Raw genomic sequence first — 25576 nt, forward strand, 5'->3', positions numbered from 1 at the left:
GGGGAGGGGAGAGGAATTGGCAACAACATGGCAGTCCCTATCTACCAATGTTGATTATCAATGCTGATGTGGTCTCTTCATGGATGAGGCCCAAGCAATTGCCCCCTGTACCCCCCCCCCCACATATACCCAAACAGAGATGACCATGCATTTGTGAACATGAACTGCCTCTCATCTGGTTTGTCCCCAGAGACCCACTTGCAGCAGTCTTCAAATACCAGCAGTCCCAACCTAAAGAGAGACCTCTCCTGTTACAAATTACCAGAGGGCTGAAAGAGGAAAAGGCCTAGGACTGGGGAGGGATAAATATTATAGCCCAAGGGCCACATTCCTTCAATGGGAACCTTTCCAGGGCCACATACCAGCGGTAAGTGTGACCAGAGGCAAAAGTGAGTGGAGCAACAGGTATGTCTCTTGATTTTGTACAGTAAGCTGCATCAAAGCCATGGAGACTTTACTGCACACCTTTCTCTATCCAAACAAGTAAGAGGCATTATCACAGTTCAATATTCCAGCCAGGCAAAAGCCTGCAAGGACGGGGCCGAGCCAAACCAGTGAGGGATGTGGGATGTGATGGAGCATGGCCTAGGGAGATTCCTGAGGGCCAGATAGATAGAACTAGAGGGCCACATATAGCCCACTCACACACACACCACTTCCCTGGACCTGGGGTTTCCCACTCCTGGTCTAGAGCTATGAGCATAGCAGGTTTCTGTGAGAGCATTAGTGGTATGAATTCCTCTCTAGAAGTAAGGCCTGTGATTTATGGTAACAACCAATTTCTCATTGTGGGCAAAAGGAGGGAAATAACTCTGCCAAGACAGACAGCATGAATCTTTTTTCCCCCCCTCCACTTAATGGTTGATATCATCTAAAGCGCGTCTCCCAGAGGGCCTGTTTGGAGATTCAGACCGAGCCAAAGTGCTCTCCGATCTAGGCAGAAAGCTAAGGTAGTTTAAAATATGGTAAGCTGTAATTGTTTTAAATTGCATCCTGCCTCTACTGCCACAATTAGTTAAACTCGCCCTTAAGAGGCAATAATAAAAAGGAGAGCGAGGGGGAAATTGTCATCTAGCTGAACCGATCACCTTACCTGGAGTTTTAAAATATTATGAGGTGTGAAAATACAACCAGCTGAAGCTCAGCATCTTGCTGGCTGAAATGCTGTTCACCTTGAATGTATCTTTTATATACCTGCCCTACAGCACCAATTCCCCAGCCGCCATTTAGCTCAGCTCTGTCTAGTATGAAAGAGAGCAAGTTCCCAGAATCGGAGCCAGAGGCCTCTCACGGCACTTCCGCCTGTGATGCTTTTAGCTGGAGATGGAACCTCTGACCTTCCGCTTGTCCATGTCCTGTGCTTTCCAGATATGGTCTCGCAGTCTCTTGCTTCTTTCAATGGATAGAGGTATTAAGGCAGCCTTATGGGATAAGAAGAGTGCAGAGAAGGCTCGCAGTGTTTTCGCCGTTTGTGTTTGTTTATGAAAACACAAGAAACCCAGATGGGAAGGAAGCAGGCAGAAAGGCAGGAGCAGGAAGATGCTTTAAGGCAGGTCAATCTATAGCCTTTGTGCATTATACACATGGAGATCCATCTATGCAATTAAGGGGAAGTAGGGCCCCACCGGGACATGGTTGGCGCTGTGGGTTAAACCACAGAGCCTAGGGCTTGCCGATCAGAAGGTCGGCGGTTCGAATCCCCGTGACGGGGTGAGCTCCCGTTGTTCGGTCCCTGCTCCTGCCAACCTAGCAGTTCGAAAGCACGTCAAAGTGCAAGTAGATAAATAGGTACTGCTCCGGCGGGAAGGTAAACGGCGTTTCTGTGTGCCGCTCTGGTTCGCCAGAAGCGGCTTAGTCATGCTGGCCACATGACCCAGAAGCTGTCTGTAGACAAACGCCGGCTCCCTCAGCCTAAAGAGCGAGATGAGCACGCAACCCCAGAGTCAGTCACGACTGGACCTAATGGTCAGGGGTCCCTTTACCTAGGGCCCCACCACTAGCTTTGTCTCCATAAAAACAGCCCTGCTGGATTGGATCGAAGGCCTTTCTAGTCTAGCATTCTTTTCAACCAGATACATTCCTGGGGCCATAGGATGCGTTGGCTCTCTCCTTCCAGTGTTGGGGAGAGAAAGAGAGCTCTGACCTTGGAAAAGGAGATCTAATGTCTGATTCCTCTCTCTGAATCTCCCATGGCTTTATCTAGCCTTCCAAATGTGGGACCTCCACAATAGCTGTGGAAGAGGGTGACTATCAAGGCATGCTAGTGCAGACCAGGGGAAAACTTGTGCCTTCCTGATCCCAAGACACAAACTAGAGATTTAGTTTTGTCAGCCAGGAGCTGGTGTAGCTCAATCCCATTTCTTTCCCTCCAGTTACTCTTTCACATATCTGTAGAGCCAGTCTGCAACAGGCTTCATATTTGAATATCATCCTATCAGATCAGCTTCTTCATCCAGCTGTCGTTTTTTTTTCCTTTTATCTTCATTTCTTCTTTTATCTTCATTTGCACAACTTTGCATTTTCTTAGCATTAAATATCTGCAACTGAACCTATGGTATCCCTGCTGTAGCATTTTCAATCTCGCATTCGTAGACGAAATCATTTTAACAAATGACTATAATTTAAATCAGGGGCAGGCAGACTTGAGGCTTGTCGGATCTGCTTGGTTTTTACTAGAATCCCAAGGTCTGCCCATCAGAGCCATTTTCAAAAGGGGAAGATGCTTAGAGTGAAAGAAAAGAGTGCCTCAGAGCACATTCGGAGTATCGGAATTTCTTTGCAGCACCCAGCAATGAACCGAGCTCACAATCCTTTCACACCAAAGTCCGCACCTTCTTGGAAGAAGTTTTCCTCTGAATACCAGTGGCAAGAAATCAAAAGTGGGGAAGAGTTGTTTCACTCAAATCCTGCTGGCTGGCTGGCTTCCCATGGAAATCTGGTTGGCCACTGTGAGAATAAGATGCTAGACTCGATGGGTCTTTGGGAGCTTTCTTGATGTTCCTCAACACCAGCATCCATGGTTTTCCTCTAGGCTTGGTTAAAGCCATTTTGGGGTTGACTCTGCAGAAAAGAAGCTGCAAAGGAATGGCACAGAAGAAGACCTATCCAGATCCAAGCCAATAACTCTTTTGCATTTTCTCTAGATGTTTATTAGTTCAGTAAATTGTTCCTAAGTGGCCTCAGTCTCTTAAGAAAATATTGCTGCTGCTGCCAGACTTCTATCTTGGAAAACATCCCCATAGAAACCTAATCAAAACTGGGTAATGTTAATAGTGAACTACAGTGGTACCTCGGGTTACATACGCTTCAGGCTACATACGCTCCAGTTTACAAACTCCGCTAACCCAGAAATAGTACCTCAGGTTAAGAACTTTGCTTCAGGATGAGAACAGAAATTGTGCTCCGGCGGCACGGCAGTAGCAGGAGGCCCCATTAGCTAAAGTGGTGCTTCAGGTTAAGAACAGTTTCAGGTTAAGTACAGACCTCCGGAATGAATTAAGTACTTAACCTGAGGTACCACTGTATTCCATTTTGTAACCATCTGGTGGCATTAAATGTGGAAGGAACCATAAAATCATAGTGCCTCATTCCACTTCACAATGAAGCTCCTTGGGTGGCCTTCGGCTAGTCGCTTTCACTCTGCTAAACTTACCTCACAGGGTTGGTGTGCTGATAAAATAAGAGAGAAGCAATGTATGCCACCCTGACTTCTTTGGGTAGGGTAGGAACTAATATTTGAATCATCACCATCATCTCAACTCTATAACACTCTGCACTAACAACCAACTCTCTCCTATTCTGAATTATTTTCCACGTGCATTGTGACATGGTATAATGACATATTTTATGACACTGACAGTGCATCAGATGATTATATTGTATAAAGCTAATAAAAGTCACCCCCACAGAACAGTTCACTCAAAGCAGCTTCAAATCCTTGCGCACAGCAACAATCTAATGTGGCTACACGGAGAGGAATGGCACAGTAAATTAACATTTTTATCGGCTTGGGAATAGAGGCACGTAAATATTGTTTTCCAATCCACCTTCATAAATCAACTGTAAACACCAAAACACATACACAGATGTTTGTCAGACTCTAAATTTAAGCTCGTATAAGTCAGCCCATGTATAAAACAAAAGAAATGTGAGATTCAGAGGATGTGTAAGTAAAACGACTATGTGCTTGATCCAAGCCAGGGTTTGTAGGGGAGTCCTGGCTGAGCGCAGTAAACATCCAGAGCAGGCTGCAGGTCATCAGGACCCTGGACAGCTCACAGTGGCACTTAGTAGCTCCTAGGTATAAGCTTGCTCCAACAGTAGTCTAGAGCAGGTGGTTCCCAACCTTTTTGGGTATGGTGACTCACAAGTATACTTGGTCTTGTTGATCCATCAGTTTATTGTCACTTGAATTTTGGACCTTAGGTCTTCTCTGCCACCAGCCTCCAGAGAACTAAGTGTGGTGTAATGATTAGAGTGTCAGACTAGAACCTGGGAGACGAGGGTTCAAATCTCCACTCAGTTACAAAGTCCATTGGGTGACATTGGCCTGAAAAGGTGGCATTTATATCCCACCTTTCTTCCAAGGAGTTCAATGTGGCGCACAACAAATGTGAGTCCTGAAGTCTTACTTCATAAGTAAAGCCAAAATAATTGTTGCTTGTAATCCGTAACTAGAATACCTCTTAACATTTTTCTTGCTGTTTCGTTGCCCTATTATAATGCTGTGTTCACACTTGTTGCCCTATTATAATGCTGTGTTCACACTGGAAAGCATTAATATTTAAGGCTCTGGTGTGGTACCAGAGAGAGGTTCAGAGGATGAGACAGAAGCATCCCTTCCCTCTTCAGGCACAGAGGATGAAGGCATAATTGGTCCCTGATGCTCCCCTTCCATGGAAGTCTTTGATGGGAGTTGCTTCAGATATTCTCTTCTGTGATAGAGACTCTCTCCTTGGATGATTCCTAAATCTCATCTTCTCCTTTTTCTGTGACGTTGGACATCTTCTTTGTTGGGGGGGGCATGATGGAGCAAAAGTGTACACAGTCCAGAACCCTGGGAAATGGAAGGTTCAAGACCGTGTAAACAGGAACCTGGAGTCATCCAGATGTATGTACTGTGCAAGAGGTGCCATTCATGTAGGGATGGAGAACCTGCAGCTCTTCAGATGTTTTAGGACTCATCACAGACCATCAATGGAGGGATACAGGTTCACGATCCATGCTTGAGTACATAAAGGCCATGGGGTGGAGCCAGTAGGCATGGCCCGCAGCTTGTCCACCTCCACAGGTCTTTCTTTTCAATGCCTAGCACATGCCCAGCTTGTCTCCTGTGTAACCAGATATTGCCTTTGAGGAAGCCAAAATTTTGCCACAGTTCATGTCAGGCAAATTGGAATGGAAAGGGTCCCCCTGAGCTTAGGGAGTTTGAGAAGCATTGCTTTAAAGAGCATATAGAATATTTGGCAGGACCTCTTTTATCGGATATTTCAAAACGGTGAGTTTTGCCGAAGCAACTTATGATTCTGTTCAAGGATATTCTCAAATGACAACACTGCTTCAATTTGAAGCCACTTAGTACTTTATATTGGCCTTACACTCTCGTGTAGAAGGAAGGTTCTATTACCATTCTTACCAGAGCGTTTTATAGTTGCACGTCTTCCTCTGCTCCCTTGTGCAGCTGTTATAATCATGTTTTGTGACAGATCATGGGGCTTGTAGAATAACCGGAGTGTGGTTTGCTGAATCGACTGTGCTACTAAAGATCAACATGAATATCTATCAAGGTATTCCTCCATAGACTTCTCAGCGCCTTTAGAGATGTTCATTTGCTTGAAATCACAACCTTGAAAATTGCACCATTTATGCAATAAAGAATAAACCAATTTCAATTCTCCTGCCCAACAAAATAACAAACCGTATAAGCTCATCTGGCGCATGCATAAAGTGCTATCTGTCAGACTCGGCTCCAGTAAAGTCAATGGTGGAGAAGAGAATCATAGAATCACGGAATTGTAGAGTTGGAAGGGACCGTGAGGGCCATCTAGTCCAATCTTTTGCTCAATGTGGAGCTTGAACCCACAACTGAGATTAAAAATCTCATGCTCTGCTGACTGAGCTATCTCAGGGAAAAAGGGGAAAGAGTCAAAATGGAAGTATAGAGTTTGCAAGTTGTTCTGGTCAAGGAACAAGCCTGATCCAGGAGCTTTTATAGGGATCAGGGTGTGTTAGGGTCTGGCCTATCCTTGTTAAGAGGCTTTCTTGCTGGCCATCTAACAGTTCCCTTCCTTTGTGCATTGCCAGGTGATGTTACAGAGGCCCATCCTAACAATCCCAGGTCCTGGATTCAGTGGCAGAGCACATGGATTGCATGCAGGAGGCTCCCAGTTCAACCCATAGTACCTGAAGTTAAAAGGACCACTCACTGAGACCTCAGAAGTTGCTGCAGATCAGAATTGACAATGCTAGGCTAGATAGACAAAGAGCCTCACCTGAAACCAGGCAGTATCCTTGCCTTGTTCAGGCATTATGCCTGAACAGGGAATTCCCAACATGAACAGAGAGTACAGGGTAGAGGGGAAGCACACACGAGCCCCACTTCCAAGAATCCCATGCATGTTGGCCCCATCTACTCCACCCTTCATCTTCTCATGTTGTCCAGGTGGGTCTGAAGGACATGTTGGAATGCGTTTGGAATCCTGTGCTATCAAGGTTCATTGCACAGGTTCTCCATTTACGTTAGAACCGACTTTAACCCAAATGCATCTTGGATGCAGAGTTCTAGGAGTAAGTGGACTGTGGTTCTGATCCACCTCTGCAATTTCTGCGGAACCAAGATCATTTTTTCAACTCTGCGTTTTGCTCCTATACTTAGTGCACACCAGCCTGGCAGCAGTGAGCTGTACCTCTGTGTTTCCCACCCCTATCCCCTGGGCCTGATTGCTGATACCAGACCAGGAGACCCCTCTGTGACTTTACAATGTGATCTTCTTAAGCTCCTCAGGTCTGAACGCAAGCTGGCTTAGATTGCGCACCAACCATTCATCGCCCTTCTCCGATCTAAGCGATACAGAAATCCCTTTGCCAGTGTTATCGTCAAGGAGCAGAGGGGTTCGCCCGCCCAGCTGTGATTCCGGCATTGCCTCTCCAGTAAGCATTCTGGTTCTGAGTTCTGTGGAAAGAAGCACAAGTTGATGGTAACCTCACTACTAGCATCTCCTTCTGCAGCATGACAGTGCAAACATTCTCCCTGTGTTTTAGCCACCAGAAAAAAGAGACTGTCTATTGTAATAGAAGAAGTAAGGGTGACCAATTTGGGTGTGGGTAGAGATGGATTGCCTCTTCAGATCCACCTGTCTCCCTGCCCCCTAGATTTAGCAGGGTATTTCATGCAGTTTGCATGGAATTCTGCTGAATGGAGCAGGATTTAAACCCTCTGCATCAGCTGATGAGCTCCGTTTAGCTGCTTGGTCCTGTTCATTGCTAGGAAAAGGCATGTGGTATGCCCCGCGGAGGACCTTAAGGTCCATAAATAGCAACACTCTAGAGGTCCCGGGCCCTAAGGAAATCAGATTAGTCTCAACCAGAGCCAGGCCCTTTTCAACTCTGGCTCCGGCCTGGTGGAACGCTCTGTCTCATGAGACCAGGGCCCTGCGGGATCTGATTTCTTTTCACAGGGCCTGTAAGGCAGAGTTGTTCTGCCTGGCCTTTGGCTTGGAACCAGCCTGATCCCCTCCCCCTCTTTCCTTTTCCTTGACATTCCCCCCCCCAAAAAAAACAGTTTTTGATCTGGGTTTCCACTGAAATGGGCTGCATTTTAAGTAGTATTTTAATCTTGTTTTTAAGTTGTATTTTAATCAATTGTTTGTATACCTGATGTTAGCCGCCCTGAGCCCGGTCTTGGCTGGGGAGGACAGGGTATAAATAAAAATAAATAAATAAATAAATGTGTAGCCTATCCAGGGTTTAATCCTGTCCTGTCACCCATCAGATGATGTCACAAGTTACGTATGTCAGCTGCTGGGCGTGTGGACATGGTTTGAGGGAAAGGGCCTCGTGGGCCAACTTGAGCTCCCTCATGGGCCATAGACCAGAGGTTTCTCACCCTTGCCTTAAAATAATTAAGAAGTGGTCAGGTGGTACGTATTCTTGCTTTTACACTTTTTTAAACTTTGCGGCTTCTCACTAGCCTTGCTTTCTGGTGGTTATTTGAGTCCTGAAAAAAGTTTATAGACCTCCCAATAAGCCTTTAAAGGTTTGCACCAAGACTTCCATTGCAAAGCTGTCTAGTGGCATTCCTGTGGAATTCTGAAGAGCTCTGAGGTTTATGTGTTGCTAAAGCAGAGCAGTTTTTTTTAAAAAAATAACTTAAACTTTTCAATTTTAAAAATATCCTCTGCTGTTGTGCTCTAACAAAAACTAATAATCCAGGGCTCTTCCATGCTTTGCAGGCAATGTTTTGGACAGCTTTGCTTCTGGCAAAGCCCATGAACCTAGAGAAATATAGAGTTGTATTGACACAAAACCGAGCACTCTGTGACAGGAGTGCCAATTTGAATAAAGTACTGGGGGGCAGGTAAGCCCCACCCTGCAAAATTGATCACAACATATGGTGCACACACACCATTTCTATGGCAATGCTGATCTATTTGAGGGAGGCCTAGCCCCCTCAAATATGTTAGGGGGGAGAGGGACCTTGGCTCCTATGCTCTGTGGGGGGCTATGAAGTCAGCTGTTGACATTGTTCTTCAGGAGACCCCTAAATCATCCTGATTTTTCAGTCCCCACCCCTAATAAATGTGCCATCCTTTTAAGGTGCTTTTGCCATTTTCTTTCAAATGCATTGAAAATGTCCACTGTTTGGAAACAAGCTAAAGTACTGTCTGAAATTTTCGTGCTGATTAAAAGGTATCTGGCAGAAGGGGAAATATTCCTAACTTGGCTTCTCCTCTTTCAAGCTTCCATCAGATTCCTTCAAGTATCTCACCTGGCATGAACTAGAAGAGCATGATGTTCAAGGAAACCAAATCCGCTGCCCCCGAGTGAGAGAAGGTATAGAAAAAGAATCTGGTTTGTAGCCTCCATTATATTAGGAGATAGTGGGGTGTGAATGATGGCAGAAATATGAATTGTCGAGGCAGGTGCCTTGCTTTGGAGCTTGTGTGTGCTTCAACGAACATGCCGTAGGATTGTGCAGACAGACTGATCTATAAGTTCAGTGAAGGTGTACTTCTGCATTTCCATAAGCGGTTACCTTTTTCAGTGAACTGACTGGGTTTAATTGGTCTACTCAGTAGATAAATCAAAAGATTTAGATAGAATTATCTGTTGCAGGCCAAATTTGAGTCAGCAGGGTTCCATGCTAAAAGTAGGCTTGTTTGCATTGCAGTCGGCCTGTTTGCATGGATAATAATAATAATAATAATAATAATAATAATAGTTATTATTTGTACCCCACCTATCTAACTGGATTGCCCCAGCCATTCTGGGCAGTTTCCAACCTTTATCAATATATAATAAAAGGCTTCCCTAACCATTCCTGTTAGGCAGATCACTGACTAATAGCCCAGAATGATTGTTGCTATCATGTCAATGGGAGCTCATGGTTAGCAGATAACTGGATGTCTCTCTGTGTTTCAGAGCCTTCACCAACCTGCTGGCTCAGGCTGATGGGATTTGTAGTCCAAAAAAATCTGTTGTTTGTTTGTTTCCATTTATGACTTGCTTCTGATAAAATATCTCAAAGCTATTTAACAGTAAGGACATCAACAGTAAGAAAAAAATGCAACAATTTAAAATAGAAAGCAATTTCAAACCCAGTACCGACAGAGACTGGGATTAAAAAAATATCTTTGGAAACTGCGCCTGTCTGATATGTAACAGAAGGGAGTTCCACAGGGTGGGTCAGCCATGATGATGATGTTTTTGGAAGGGGGCTCCCTACCTTTGGAACTTCCTCCTGTTAAATATTTCTCCTGCAGGCTCTTTCTTGCAGAGCATGGTGATCAGTTGGGCATATGAATGATGTGATATCCTGGTCCCAAGCTGTATAGAGCTTTGTACACCAGTACTAGCACTTTGCACAAAATATGGTCTGAAGCTCAACATCAAAAAAACGAAGATCATGGCCACTGGGCCCATCACCTCCTGGCAAATAGAAGGGGAAGAAATGGAGGCAGTGAGAGATTTTACTTTCTTGGGCTCCATGATCGCTGCAGATGGTGACAGCAGCCACGAAATTAAGAGACGTCTGCTTCTTGGGAGGAAAGCAATGACAAACCTAGACAGCATCTTAAAAAGTAGAGACATCACCTTGCCAACAAAGGTCCGTATAGTTAAAGCTATGGTTTTCCCAGTAGTGATGTATGGAAGTGAGAGCTGGACCATAAAGAAGGCTAACCGCCGAAGAATTGATGCTTTTGAATCATGGTGCTGGAGGAGACTCTTGAGAGTCCCATGGACTGCAAGAAGATCAAACCGATCCATTCTTAAGGAAATCAGCCCTGAGTGCTCACTGGAAGGACAGATCATGAAGCTGAGGCTCCAATACTTTGGCCACCTCATGAGAAGAGAAGACTCCCTGGAAAAGACCCTGATGTTGGGAAAGATGGAGGGCACAAGGAGAAGGGGACGACAGAGGACGAGATGGTTGGATAGTGTCTTCGAAGCTACCAGCATGAGTTTGACCAAACTGCGGGAGGCAGTGGAAGACAGAAGTGCCTGGCGTGCTCTGGTCCATGGGGTCACGAAGAGTCAGACACGACTAAACGACTAAACAACAACTAGCACTTTGAATTTAGATTAGTAGCTAATTGGTAGCCAGACCAATTCTTTCAGCAGTGGCACAGCATGATGGCAATATTCTGCCCCAGTATGCAGTCGAACTGTTGCAGTTTGCATTAGCTTCAATTTCTGGACCAACCTCAGGGGCAGCCACACACATAGTGCATTGCAGTTGTCCAACCTGGTGGTTACCAATGCATGGAAGACAGTGGTCAGGCTACCCAGGTCCAGAAATGGTTGTTGCTGGAAGCTGGTGAAAGGCATTCCTAGCCACTGAGGTCACCTGGACCTCTAGTTACGGATATGGATCTAGGAATGCCCTCAGATTATGAATCTGCTTCCTCAGGAGAAGTATGACCTTGTCCAAAGTGGTCAATTTACCATTTATCCTGGCTAAGGCTCTGCCCACCCACAGTGCCTCCATCTTGCCAGGATTCAGACTGGGTTTATTGGCCCAGGACTTTGATGATGATGATGATGATGATGATGATGATGATGATGATGATTTGTTATTTATACCCTGCGCATCTGGCTGGGTTTCCCCAGCCACTCTGGGCAGCTTCCAACAAAATATTAAAATACAATAGTCTGCTAAACATTAAAAGCTTCCCTAAACAGGGCTGCCTTCAGATGTCTTCTAAAAGTCTGGTAGTTGTTTTTCTCTTTGACATATGGTGGGAGGTCGTGCCACAGGGCAGGTACCACTACCAAGAAGGCCCTCTGCCTGGTTCCCTGTAACTTGGCTTCTTGCAGCGAGGGAACTGCCAGAAGGCACTCAGCACTGGACCTCAGTGTCTGGGCAGAACAATGGGGCTGGAGACGCTCCTTCAGGTATACTGGACCAAGGCTATTTAGGGCTTTAAAGGTCAGCACCAACACTTTGAATTGTGCTCAGAAACGTACTGGGAGCCATTGTAGTGTTATATGGTCTCGGCGGCTGCTCCCAGTCACCAGTCTAGCTGCCGCATAACCAGAGCATGCACCACTCTGGCGAGACAGTCCGTGGGCAGATAGGATCTCAGCCTGCGTACCAGATGGAGCTCATAAACAGCCGCCCTGGATAACAGAATTGACCTGTGCCTCCATGGACAGCTGTGAGTCCAAAATGACTCCTAGGCTGCACACCTGGTCCCTCAGGGCACAGTTACCCCATTCAGGACCAGGGATTCCTCCACACCTGCCGGCCTCCTGTCCCCCAAAAACAGTACTTCTGTCTTGTCAGGATTCAACCTCAATCTGTTAGCCGCCATCCATCCTCCAACCGCCTCCAACTCACACAGGACCTTCACTGCTTTCACTGGTTCTGATTTGAAAGCGAGGTAGAGCTGGGTATCATCTGCATACTGATGAACACCCAGCCCAAACCCCCTGATGATCTCTCCCAGTGGCTGCATGTAGATGTTAAAAAGCATGGGGGAGAGGGCAGAACCCTGAGGCACCCCACAAGTGAGAGCCCAGGGGTCTGAACACTCATCCCCCACCACCACATTCTGAACACAGCCAAGGAGGAAGGAGCAGAACCACTGTATAACAGTGCCCCCAGCTCCCAGCCCCTCAAGACGGTCCAGAAGGATGTTATGGTTGATGGTGTCAAAAGCCGCTGAGAGATCCAGCAGAACTAGGAAACAGCTCTCACCTTTCTCCCTAGCCCGCCGGAGATCATCAACCAGTGCGACCAAGGCAGTTTCAGTCCCGTGATGAGGCCTGAATCCCGACTGGAAGGGATCCAAATGGTCCGCTTCTTCCAGGCGTGCCTGGAGTTGTTCAGCAACCACTCGCTCAGTCACCTTGCCCAAGAATGGAAGATTTGAGACTGTGCAATAGTTGGCCATATTGGCCACATCTAAACATGGTTTTTTAAGAAGCAGTTTAATAACCACCTCTTTTAGCGGGTCTGGGAAAGCTCCCTCACAAAGAGAAGCATTCACCACCCCGTGAAGCCTATCACCCAGCCCTTCCCGGCTAGCTTTTATAAGCCAGGATGGGGAAGGATCAAGGAGACAGGTGGTTTCACTCGTCCAAGCAGCCTGTCCACATCCTCAGAGGTAACAGATTGGAATTGATCACACGCAACTTGACTAGACAGGACGCTAGCACTCTCCCGCCCAGCCCTGCTCCCACTGTGGAGTCTACCTCCTCCTGAGTCTGAGCGACTTTATCTGCAAAAAACTTTGCAAAATCATTGCATGAGATCATGTGGCCCGTACTGGGCCCTGGTGGAGCAGGTGGTTCCACTAAATTGCGAACCACCTGAAAGAATCTCCTGCTGCTGTTTTCTGCAGATGCAATAGAGGCGGTGAAGAAAGTCTTCTTCACCGTTGCTACCGCCACCTGGTAGGCTTGACAATGAGCTTTAACCCATGTCCAGTCAGCTTCAGAATGAGTTATCCGCCACCAGCACTCTAGCCATCTCAGCGATTGTTTCATCGCCCTCAGATCCGTGGAAAACCACAGGGCTGTCCGGGCTCCATGCAATCGGAGAGAGCGCTTTGGAGCCAAACAGTCAATAGCCCTGGTTAACTCCACATTCCAGCAGGCCACCAGGGAATCAGCTGAAAGGTCATCAACATGGGATAAAGCATCCCCTACCACTCTCTGGAAACCTTTTGGATCCATTAAGTGGCGGGGGTGGACCATCCAAATCGGTCCCACGTCCCTGCAGAAGGGAAAGGTCATGGAAGTGATCTGACCATGGCACTTCTTTAGTTTAGCTTTTACTTAGTGTCAGATCACCAACTTGCACAGCTTCTCCCAGTTCAGAAGTGACAGAAAATATAGGTCTGGGTATCATCATCCCCAAATTTCCTACTGACCGGCAGCTTCATATACAGTAGATGTTAAATAGCATTGGAGACAAGATGGTATCCTATGGTATCCCACAGTACAGTTGCCAGGAGGCAGACAGATAATCGTCCAATGACGTTCTCTGAAAGTGATCCCAGAGATAGGATCAGAACCAACGTAAAACAGAGCCGCCAGCATGCATCTCACTGTGTCGGCTCAAGAGGATATCATGGCCTATGGTATCAAAAGCTGCTGAGATATCAAGTAACAACAGGGTCTCAGTCCCCATTCCTTCTCCTGAAAAAGGTCATCCACCAGGGTGATCAAGGCCGATTCAGTCCCACAAGCAGGCTGGAAGCTGAATTAAAAGTGGGTCAAGATAATTGGCTTGCAACCGTCCTGCCGTGACCCTCTCAATCACCTTCCTACCCCCCAAAGGGGGCATTTGTCACCAGACAGAAGTTGTCACAAGCCAATGGCTCTTGGGTGGGCTTTTTCAATAGTGGTTGAATCACTGTCTCTTCCAAGATGGCCAGGACAACTTCCTCTCCTAAGCAGGGCTTTTTTTTCAGCTGCCATTATAAGAGAACAAGGGAGGCATTCATGCTAAGTTCTGGCACCTCATTTTCTAGAAAAATAGATACCACAGCCCCCAGAATATCAGAAGCCTGCTTCACAGTAACTTAGAGGGGAGTTTTCAGTATGGTTGCTCCCATGCTGTAGAACAGCATGTCTGCTGAGATATGACAGGCACCCACAATCCATACTTTGTAGAAACATTTGAAGTGGTTTGGTTTTTCTTTTGACTGGCTTTTCCAGCAAGGTGGCAATGCCTTAGGTCTCCATTCTGTCTTCAGTTGTTTTTGTACTGTTTTAGACTATTTTTTAGCTGTTTTGTTTTTATGGTATATCGGTAAATCAGTTTGAGACCCATGTAAAAGGTGATTCATAAACAATAATAACAGCACTAATGAATTAAACTTTCTTGTTTAAAGCCATAGACAGTCACAATATAAATAGAGCAAACAATATATTTAACATATTCAATGATGATGATGATGATAATACCCCCTCAGCATGCTTTAGAAGCCAGGGGCAAGGATTATCTAGCCCAGTGGTTCCCGATTAGCCAATTACTGAGGGCACCCTATTTTTTCAAAAGTCAAGCCATGGACCCCCTACTTTTGAAAATTTTGATAACTCTATGGTAGTTACCTCTGCAAAGCAATTCTTTGAACAAAATGCGGGGTAGCCCCTAATAAGCAAAGGATTTTAGGTACACTTTACAAAACAGACCATAGAATTTGTGGTATTACCGTGCAAAAATGACAAAAACTTAGTTGGAGGAGAGGCACAGGATGGGACCATGGACCCTCAGGGGTCCCCAGACCCCTAACTGGGAGCCACTGGTCTAGCCTCTTTCATTGCCCTTTGTTCTCTAGTATACCAAAGTGCAGAACAAGCTCAGCAGTGCCAGAGGCAGTGGTTAGAGAAAACTGTATCAAGAGAGTATCATGTCTCACTTGTCCACTGTGCCATTGCCACCTGGAAAAACAGCCCCTGGAAAAACGACTCCATTTGGGTCGTCGTCGTCGTCCCCTGCCAAACATCCCCTCTCCACCTTTGTGAATTTGGGATCACCTCTGGTTATTAGCCAAATGCTGTATTTGATTAATGGATCTTCTTAGTAAACTTGACGCAGCTTACAACAAAGAAATGGGCCATGCTAGGATGTTACAGAATGTTAGGCGCTTTCATAAGAAGCAATCACCTTACTCTTTCCTCGGTACCATAATAAAGCACATGCCGTGGGATTTTGGCAGCAAACACATTTATTTAAAGTGGCAGAACAACGCAAAGCAGGTAGAAGATTGTGGAACTGCCAAATCCAAAGCTAGGCTTGTGTTCGCAGGTTAGAAGATGTGGGTTTTTCAGGAGGGTGGGTGTGTTTCCTTCCCCCCACTTTCTGGCAGCTGAGGATTTTAAATCCAATTTACACACACACACCCAACACAGACACAGAGCACCTCCTTTTTGCCCTCCGCTGTAGGAGCACAGACAGCAGAGGACCAACAGCCACTGAGGCTTTCACACCTGCAGTGAGGAGACCTAGTGGATCATCTTCTCTGTATCTCTCGCTTTCCACCCATGGAGAGGAAGAACTGCAAATCCTATGGCCTCTATGGCTTTCTAGGCACCATGTCATAGGTCCCTTAATTGATCCATTAATTGGTTAGTTAAAAAGTAGCTGATTGATGAGTTGGCAGCCCCAATTATCATGTTCAATTGGAGCTACGCAGTTTATCTGTGTACGGGCCTGCAGCTGATACATGCTACTATCCCAGTGATCAGGAAGTATGAAGAAATGATGGAACAGAAAGGAATAAAGCAATCAAAACCTGGCATCGGAGATAAGAAGTAATTTGCAATGAGAATCAGTTGAAAGAATTCCAATTTGTTTTCCTGGCAGCCATCATCATCCCTTTCTCCCCCAAAGCAATCTTGAAAGCAATCCAATACGGCAAATACATTATCGTAACAATGCAGGCATCCATGATCGTCCCAACTTCCATTTCAATGCTGTCTTTCTAGGACCTAGATAGAGATCAGTTTTGCCAGATACAGCTGTCCCAAGATCTAATCCCCAACCAGTTATTTTATTCACTGTTGTTGACAAACAATAAATATGAGAAAGATTATATGAGAAAATCCTTAAGATATGGGAAACTGCATGGTTATGCTGTCATCCCACTCTTGAATTTGGTTTTGTATGTGTTTTGTTTTTTTTTTACTGTATCAAAAACCTATGGAGCCTGTTTGCACAGAGGCTGACAGTGGGAGAAAACAAATACGTGTGTCTGCAATGGGAAATAAAGACTTTTTCAGAGCACTTTAAACTCTCATTTATTTGTTTTCTTTTATTAAAGAATGCATAACCCACTTTTCTTTGCTCTCACAAGGTGGTTTGGAAATTTCAAGCTACATATCACACAAATCATTTTTTAAAAAACCCAATCCTAATAAATAATCATCAGCAAATCACAAAATTATCCAGGCACATCAACCAAGCACAGACTAAAATAAAAGAAGTCTATAGAAATTTTTTAATAACCAGTAAGGATGAGCCATCCCTATGGATGAAGGACCAAAAAGGTCTTGTCCCTCAGCCACTGATCTTAAACCTTGGGTAGGCTCATATGCATCCAGGCAGCCTTTCAGATACATATTCTGTGGTGCCAGGTGTGCATAGAAACAACCAGTCTTAAAGTGCACTCCCAGTTGTTCCTTGGCGAGACAGGCTTGCTGTCAGTGCCAATCAGCTGATCAGCAGTGGAAGCAAGCCCTGGTGGGATCAGTAGCACTGCTGAGGTACCAACTGGCAGCACAGCCAATCTGTGCCCAGTCAGCTGATTGGCCCTCGCAGCATAGTTCCAAAGGTTGCTAGCAAAGGAAATATTCACTAAGGGTCATCTAATGTCATTTGTGATGCCAGCCCCTGCCCATGTGCCAAAGTGGCCTATGGGGGAGCTCAGCATCTGACTCACTGATCAGATCCTGTTCACTGACTCTGGTTTAGAGCTTTAAAGGCCAAAGTTAAGGTAAAGGGACCCTTGACAGTTAGGTCCAGTTGTGAACGACTCTGGGGTTGTGGCACACATCTTGCTTTACAGGCCGAGGGAGCTGGCGTTTGTCTGCTCCGCAGACCGTTTTTCTGGGTCATGTGGCCAGCATGACTAAGCCGCTTTTGGCACAACAGAACACTGACACCAGAGCAGCACACGGAAATGCCGTTTACCTTCCCGCCAGAGCGGTACCTATTCATCTACTTGCACTGGCATGCTTTTGAACTGCTAGGTTGGCAGGAGCTGGGACCGAGCAAAGGGAGCTCACCCCGTCACAGGGATTCGAACCGCCAACCTTTTGATCGGCAAACCCAAGGCTCAGTGGTTTAGACCACAATGCCACCCACGTCTCCCTTAAAGGCCAAATGCGGCCCATTACATTGGGCCCAGAACCCAAAAGGAAGCCAGTGTAACTAGCCCAGAATTGGTGTGCAGTAATGTGATCTGAACACCTGGCACTCAGCCTTAATGGCTCTCTCTCACAAAGTATATATAATGTACTCCAACTATGGAGTTGTCTTCCCAGGGAAGTCCACCTGGCAGGAGAATCATTATCGTTTTGGCACAAGGCTTTAACTCCAGGAATTAAATCTTTAATGTTTTGTCTGCTGGTCTGGGTTTGATTTTGTGAGCTGGTTGTTCTAATAGTGGCTCCTACTAGTCTAGCGGTGCAAATCTTGAATTGCAATTGCTTTTAGTGAGCCGTATTTCAAAAAGGACACCCCAAAAGTTGTTGAGCTAAAAATGCGATTTTTAGATTGACTTGCCTAAGATCCAAAGATCCAGGACAAAGAGCCACTTTTCAGAAATTTCCTCCAGGTGTCTATTCCGCCTTTGAAATCCCAGTAATGTCTGGGAAGATTCAGACGTATGGCAGCCCAAGTTTGTATGCTATTTGTATGTGTTTTGTGTAAGCGGCCTTGAAACTTTTGAGGTGTAAGGCACTATAAATATATATGTGTGTTTGTATACGTGTGTGTGTGTGTGTGTGTGTGTGTGTACACATGTACACATGTACACACGTGTGTGTACACATGTACACATGTACACACGTGTGTGTGTGTGTGTGTGTGTGTGTGTGTGTGTGTACACATGTACATATATCCCCTCTTGCATATTTCTAAGCTTTGAAATATTCTGCTAAGATATAAGATAAAGGTAAAGGACCCCTGGACATTTAAGTCCAGTCAAACTTCACTATGGTGTTGTGGTGCTCATCTCGCTTTCAGGCCAAGGGAGCCGGCGTTTTTTCCGCAGACAGCTTTCCTGGTCATGTGGGCAGCATGACTAAACTACTTCCCACGCAACAGGACCCTGTAATGAGTGCCATACCAAATGGAAACACTGTTTACCTTCTCGATGCAGCTGGTATGCTTTCGAACTGCTAGGTTGGCAGGAGCTGGGACAGAGCAATGGGAGCTCACCCCATTGTGTGGACTTGAACTGCTGACCTTTCAATTGGCAAGCCCAAGAGGCTTAGTGGTTTAGACCACAGCGCCACCCATGGTCCTCTGCTAAGATATAAATGATAGGAGCAGGAATATAATATTGAGATGCCCTTCTCTCTCCCCACCTCTCCTCTGCCACAGCCTTATACCATCTATAACATTAGTGTCTCACACTGAATATAACTGATCTATAGAAAGGACTATGAACTGAAAGCAGAGGTGCTATGTGTACTTTTGTAACCCCATAAAATCTTAATGAAAACAGTTTTTTGAAAAATATTGAGATGGATATCTATATTTCTGAACAGGACCTTCTGAAGAAGAGCGTTTTTTCAGAGGAGAGCATCACACTCTGTGTGCCAGAAAAAAACTGACAGAGAATGAGAAATGGGAACAAAGGCTGCAAGAGAACTGGGAAAACTGTATGGTAAGGACTTTTTTAAAATTGTGGGCTTTATTTTTTAAAAAACATTGTTAGTAATATCTCATTCAGGCTGCATTCCTATACACTCTTACAAGGAAGTAGGTGTCATTGGACTCCTAAATTATTGTTTCTGACGCTGAATAAAAAGTATAGGACTGTCAGTGCAGTTTTAAAAATATTTTATTTAAAGAATTTGTATCCTGCACTTCTGCCAAAAACGGTTCCCATAGCAGCTTATAGATCACAACAAGACAGTCCTTACCCTTAAGTTTATAATTGTAAAATATGGGGCACAAAAGGAAATCTGATTAGGAGGAAGGAAATTTGTACTTATGCATGACATCCTCCTACCTATCAAATTTCCATTTGTGCCACATCTTTTTAGATTACAGTAATCGCTTATTCTTATTCTTCCTCTACTACTACTACAGGATTCTCAACCCTGTCAGGTAGTTTGAACCTCTGCCAAAGAAGGCAGCAAAATTCAGCTTGTCAAATTTGTCACCCTAATTTGTTAGCAGTTATAGGTATAACAGAGAGCCTATATGCAAAAACCAAATTAACTCAGTGAGCCTCACAGTAGCTCAGTCATCTTGCTTAGAAGGAAGGAGAGTTCTGCATTGCATGGAAACCAAGGGCCAAACAGAGATGTGCAAAGTAATCTCTGCTCCCTTTAAACATTTATTGTATCCTTTAAACATTTGCAGTCAAGCTATGGAATTTGGAGATCCATTTTGGAACTGTGACAGGGGACATTTTAACCCTTGCCTCTGTACCATTTCCCCCCATGAATATCTACCAACACCACCTCAGAGCTGTGATAAGCATTTCCCAACAGAGTAAATAACAGTTTTGGAAGAGATTTTTCTTGGGAAAAGAACATGGTGGGATTAACCCTCCCCACCTCACCAAATTACTCAAATCCATATTGTGGTCCTCTAGAGTTGCTATTTGCAAGACCTGAGATGCATACTTGTCTAGTTTGGTCTTGATGCTGTCATAAACATTCAGTGTGCAAAAGATCTCCACTTGACTGTTCAGCTAAATGTGATCTATTTGTGTGTTCTTTGAATCCCCTCCCATCACCAGAGTTTAAATCTTTCGTACCAAGACTTGGGAGACCTTTACCAGGTAGAAAACTGCAAAAGGATTCTCCGCCGTCTAATCCGAGTGGAGAGGCTTTGGCTGGTGGACAACTCCTTGACAGATCTAAGTGCCATATGCTTGCCAAGGTAATTTGATTATTATTGGGACTTTTCCAAGCATTAACTAAGTTAATAGCAGAACTATGTATATCCCATGCATCCGCAGTCACGATTGCAAGCAATTTACTATAGTGGGTTTAAATCATTAGATCACGTTATACGTCATTTGTTGCAAGCGCCATCTGGAGAGGTGTTTTTTGGCCACTAGAAATTGCACTCGACCTTAGTTCATCCAAGTTTTATTCAGCTTGGAAACTAGGGTTTCCTGGTTCAGAAAAGAAGCCAGGAACTTGAACCACAGTTTGGAGTCCTTATAAGATCCTAGACTGTTCTGACCCAGGCAACCACAGTTTGCCAGTCTGAATGAAAAAAGGGGGAATAATGGTTGAGAGATTGTGCAAATCTGAGGCTTCTGCAGGACTTATTCTCAGTCTTGTTTCACTGGAACATTATCTCATCATCCCAGAAAGTAGCACACCCAAACTGTAGCATAAGGTAAAGGTAAAGGGTCCCCTGACCATTAGGTCCAGTCGTGGCCGACTCTGGGGTTGCTTTGGGGTCATCTCGCTTTACTGGCCGAGGGAGCCGGCATACAGCTTCCAGGTCATGTGGCCAGCATGACTAAGCCGCTTCTGGCGAACCAGAGCAGTGCACGGAAACACCGTTTACCTTCCCGCCAGAGCAGTACCTATTTATCTACTTGCACTTTGATGTGCTTTCAAACTGCTAGGTTGGCAGGAGCAGGGACCGAGCAACGGGAGCTCACCTCGTCACGGGGATTCGAACCACCAACCTTCTGATTGGCAAGTCCTAGGCTCTGTGGTTTAACCCATAGCACCACCCTCATCCCATAGCACTATAGCGTAGCCGGTGCTATATAAACAACCTGAGAGAGGCAGCCAGGTGAGAGGCAGTGAAGAGCAGAAGATGCTGTCTGTGTTGCAAGGAGGGAGGAAAAACCAAGGCAAGCTTTTTTCCCCCTGAAGGGAAAGGAAAGTTACAAAACAAAAAGGCAAATCAAGGCTGGGAGACATTTACTGTAGCTCTTGCAGCGATACCAAATAGTCTCTGTGTGGTCTTATCAGAAAGGGAGTTTTTCCACACATTGGTTAATTGGAGACTTCTGGGTTTAATTGCCGCAGGTTGTGAAAGGGGAAGCAAAGTGGCTGTTGACATCTTGGCTAATTGTGTCAAGAAACTGTTTTCCAAATGAGCCCCTTCACTGACACAGGAAGAGTGTCAGAGAAATGCAATGTGAAACCAAGCTGATACGGTCCTCACCTGAGGTCTTGACCATTTCACAAACAGATCTTTGAGCATAGTTCTTGCAGCACTGGAGACTAATTAGCACATTTTCTGGTGCCTTTTGTAAGATAGTGTCAGTATGGGGGTCCATTGAATTGCTTCTTACAAAAGAATCATTGTCTACATTTTCAGGACTTAAAAAAATAACCTCCCAAAAAACCCTTGTTGTTGTAAGTTGGAATTTCTTTTTTCCTGCATGTAATAACCGATCACACACATTTAATGTGCTTTCCAGATGCAAAGAGCTGAAACTCAGCAGAAATCATTTTACATCCTTCAAGCAGCTGCCAAAACTACCTGCGATTCAACATCTGTCCCTTGATGAGAACAACATTGAGACACTACATGGGCTGTGTGCCCTGAGACACACTCCACTGGAGTCTCTCGTACTCCAGAGGAACCCCTGTGAGTTTCATGACAACTACAGGCAGCTGTAAGTTATTGCACGCCACTGGAGTGTATTTAGTAACAAGTCGGTCTGCAACAAAATGTTGCAGCGTGTCCAGTGTCTCATTTAGTCAGCCACCCCCTGCACTCCACTCCAATAGTCTGTTCCAGGGGTGGGGAACCTGTGGCCCTCCACATGTTGTGGCATGACAGCTCCCATCATTCCTGACTCTTTCGCCACCCCTCTTATCCAGCTCCCCCCTGCTAACAGTTACTTGCTTCTCTATGACCAGTGGGCAAGTTGGGTCCTCACTGGTATGTTGAGGGGAAGAGGGAGGTTACACCCTTGAATTACCCCCCCCCCATCCTTTTGTACTTTGCAAACCATGGGGTTCCTTTGAGTCTGCTGACACCTCCCTCTCATACATGGATAGAAAACATAGGAAACTGCCTTTCACAGAGTCCAGTCGAGGATCCTTCTAGCTCATGGAATGGACTGTCTAGGATTTCAGATAGGGGATATTGTGAGAGCCAGTGTGGTGTAGTGGTTAAGAGCGGTAGTCTCGTAATCTGGTGAACCGAGTTCTCATCCCCGCTCCTCCACATGCAGCTGCTGGGTGACCTTGGGCTAGTCACACTTCTCTGAAGTCTCTCAGCCTTACTCACCTCACAGAGTGTTTGTTGTGGGGGAGGAAGGGAAAGGAGATTGTTAGCTGCTTTGAGACTCCTTAGGGAAGTGATAAAGCGGGATATCAAATCCAAAACTCTTCTCTCTCTCTCTTCTCTATCTGGAGATGTCGGGGATTGAACTTGGGGCAGCATTTCTCAAACTTGGGTCTCCCCAAGCTGTTGTTGGACTACAACTCCCATCATCCCTGACCACTGGTCCTGCTAGCTAGGGGTGATGGGAATTGTAGTCCAACAACAGCTGGGAACCCAAATTTGAGAAACACTGACCTGGGGGGGGGGGGCTTCTGTGTGCAGTTCAGATGCTCTGCCACTGAACGATGACCCTTCCCCTGGTATTGTCCTGAGTGGTGGTGTTTTGCGTACTGAAACACTTCTGAACACTGGAAATAGAAGGAATTGTGTGTTCCTGGGAAAGCATGTTAAGTTGTTCTCAGATTCACTGATACACCCAAAGGCATGGGAGTGGTAAGTTAAGGCACATAACCTTAACCTCTGCACCATGGAGTGAGTCAAAGCATTCTACTCTCACATACTGTGCTCACTTAGAGTTTAATTTCTGGGCACCAGCTGTTTCGTTTGATCTTCCTTTGGGTCCACTAGTGGCAAGTGTGAGGTTGACCGACACATACACACACCAAATTTCAGGGATGGAGAGCCCAAACTGGAGAGGGAGGGTATGGGAGCAAAATTGAAGTTTAGGTCAAGGGCATGGGATGGTGGAAATTAATTTACTCCTAAATCATATTCTCTTCTAGTGTGTTCTCTAACTTGCCAAACTTGAAAATGCTGGATGGGATCCTGAAACTGCCAGAGGACTGTCCTCCACCGGAAACCAATTTCATGTCGAAAATATGCACCATCCTATAGCATTATATTTTGTGAGAGGACTGAAGGACTTGCCACAATTCAAAGAATGAATCCTGCGAATGCACAAGTCTGTTTCCTGACCTTGCGGTCATAAATAGAGCAGCTTGTATGTCGTGCCAAAAATGTCCAAATTATGCACCACAGAAAACCAAAATATGCATGTATATATACTTAATTTGGAGTATATTTCCAATACTTTGTGGAGGCTGAAGGTGGCCTCAATGGCTAGGAGTGCTTATTCCCAACTGCAGTTGGTTCACCAACTTTGACCACTGTACTCCATACTCTGGTGACTTCCAGATTGGATTACTGCAACATGCTCAACATGGAGCTGCCCTTGAAGATGACTTGGAAGCGTCAACCAAAATGCAGCAACCAGATTACTGACTAGGGTTTAGGGCTCACATAGCTCCTGTTTTAAAACAGATGCAACGGGTTGCAATTCAAGGTGCTCACACTAGTGTTTAAAGCCCTAAACGACTTGGGCTCCAAATATCTGAAGGGTTGCCTCATTCCCTGTAACACCTCTTGGGTGTGAAGATTAGCTGAAGATTACCTTTTGGTAATTCCACCAACCTTGGGAGGAAAGAGCATTCTCTGGGTCAGCCCCTACGTTGTGGAATTGTCTCCCCACAGAGTTGCATCTCTCCACCATCCTTGTATAACTTTAACATCCAAGATACACCTCTGTAACCGGACCTTTGGCAATGGGGATATTCATTCTCAGAACCCGTCCTGTTCCTTTGATTGTAAATGGTTTAAACTGATCATATTCTTGTATTTCTACATTGCCGTAACCTGCCTTGCAACTTTGTGGTGAAGGGTGGGTAAGGAATCTAATAAAACTATTGTTATTACTATCATTGATGATGATGATGGTGATGATGATGCTAAAGATGAAACAATTCTAGTCCTCACATAAGGAGCTAGGTATCCTGCCCCTCCTCCAAGGGGCACTTGCCCCCCCCCCCATTTCACCCTCACAACAACCCTGTGAGATGATGGCTAGGATTTGAACCCAGATCTCTCCGGTCCTAGTCTAACATTCTAACCACAATGAGATTGGGCCGAAAACCTTCACACTTTTTATTTTTTATTTTGATGGACTCTTATAGAGCAAACAGGCTTCTTCTTTTCTTAAAATAAAAACGAAGGGCTTATTCTGACACCGTTACCTGACTGATGCTTCTGCTCACTGGGTGAAGAAGTGGCCATGCTTTCTCCAGGCTGGTGACCTCTTGATATTCTGGAATTTAGCTCCCATGAGCCTACGCCAACATGTCTGGGGAGGACAGCACCGGAGCAGCTTATTGAGGTTCTCATGGTTCCCCTGGCCCCCAACCCAAAATGGGTTGGGGTTTATGGAGGTGAGATTGCCTGTTCTTCGTCTGTAGTAAATAAGTCTATTCCCATTGCAGCTCAGCAAAATAGGGCGCTATACACTTCTCGCTACTCCAGCTCCCGATTGGTGAGAGCTTTCAGGAGCAATACGCAGGTTTGGAGAGCTCTCTAGAGACTTGCAATATTGTAATATGTGAATTTCTGTACAACTATATTGTTATGAATTTGAAGGGGGCAAGTATACCATACTATAATATGTACAAAAGAGTCAAGTTCCATGGTGCTTTCTGCAGCGTAATTTTATAAGTATATTAATGCATACATATTTTTACACTGTTATTATATGCACTGATGTATATACCTATCTAATTGCTTTTTACTTTAGGGAACCTAAAGCATATAAGTGTGTACTATGTGTATAATATTGTATGTATAATAACAGATATAATAATACATATAATACTGTTTGTGTTTTATCAGAACTGGGGGGCAGGGGCTTTCTTACCATCAAGGTTAAAGAACAGGACAAGAATTAGGAGAAGTCCATACAGATAACTGATGCTGATATTTTCAGAAAGTTCCATCTCCTGAGCTTCCGTATGGGAGGAACAGAGAGTTATGTATAGCAAAGTCGCAGGCAAAGTATGGCAAAGTGTCACCAGAAGACCATTGAACCCTCTAATTGTTTCCTACAAAGACATACTATGTCCTGCCAGAAAA

The 25576-nt window shown here is 45.2% G+C and overlaps 1 protein-coding gene across 1 annotated transcript in view; it reads left to right on the top strand.

Moving 5' to 3' along the window:
• The window catches only part of LOC128414740 (protein tilB homolog), a 28158-nt gene extending 4049 nt beyond the window's left edge, over positions 1–24109 (top strand). Inside the window, exons 2-7 of the mRNA XM_053390455.1 lie at positions 6996–7149; positions 8958–9051; positions 18946–19064; positions 20151–20293; positions 21807–22004; positions 23404–24109. Of these exons, the coding sequence (XP_053246430.1) occupies positions 6996–7149; positions 8958–9051; positions 18946–19064; positions 20151–20293; positions 21807–22004; positions 23404–23515 (820 nt within the window). The 3' untranslated portion in view covers positions 23516–24109. The remainder of the gene's footprint in view (positions 1–6995; positions 7150–8957; positions 9052–18945; positions 19065–20150; positions 20294–21806; positions 22005–23403) is intronic.
• The last annotated feature ends 1467 nt before the right edge of the window (positions 24110–25576 follow it).

The sequence above is a fragment of the Podarcis raffonei genome, chromosome 5 (assembly GCF_027172205.1).
Source record: "Podarcis raffonei isolate rPodRaf1 chromosome 5, rPodRaf1.pri, whole genome shotgun sequence".
Taxonomy (NCBI): domain Eukaryota; kingdom Metazoa; phylum Chordata; class Lepidosauria; order Squamata; family Lacertidae; genus Podarcis; species Podarcis raffonei.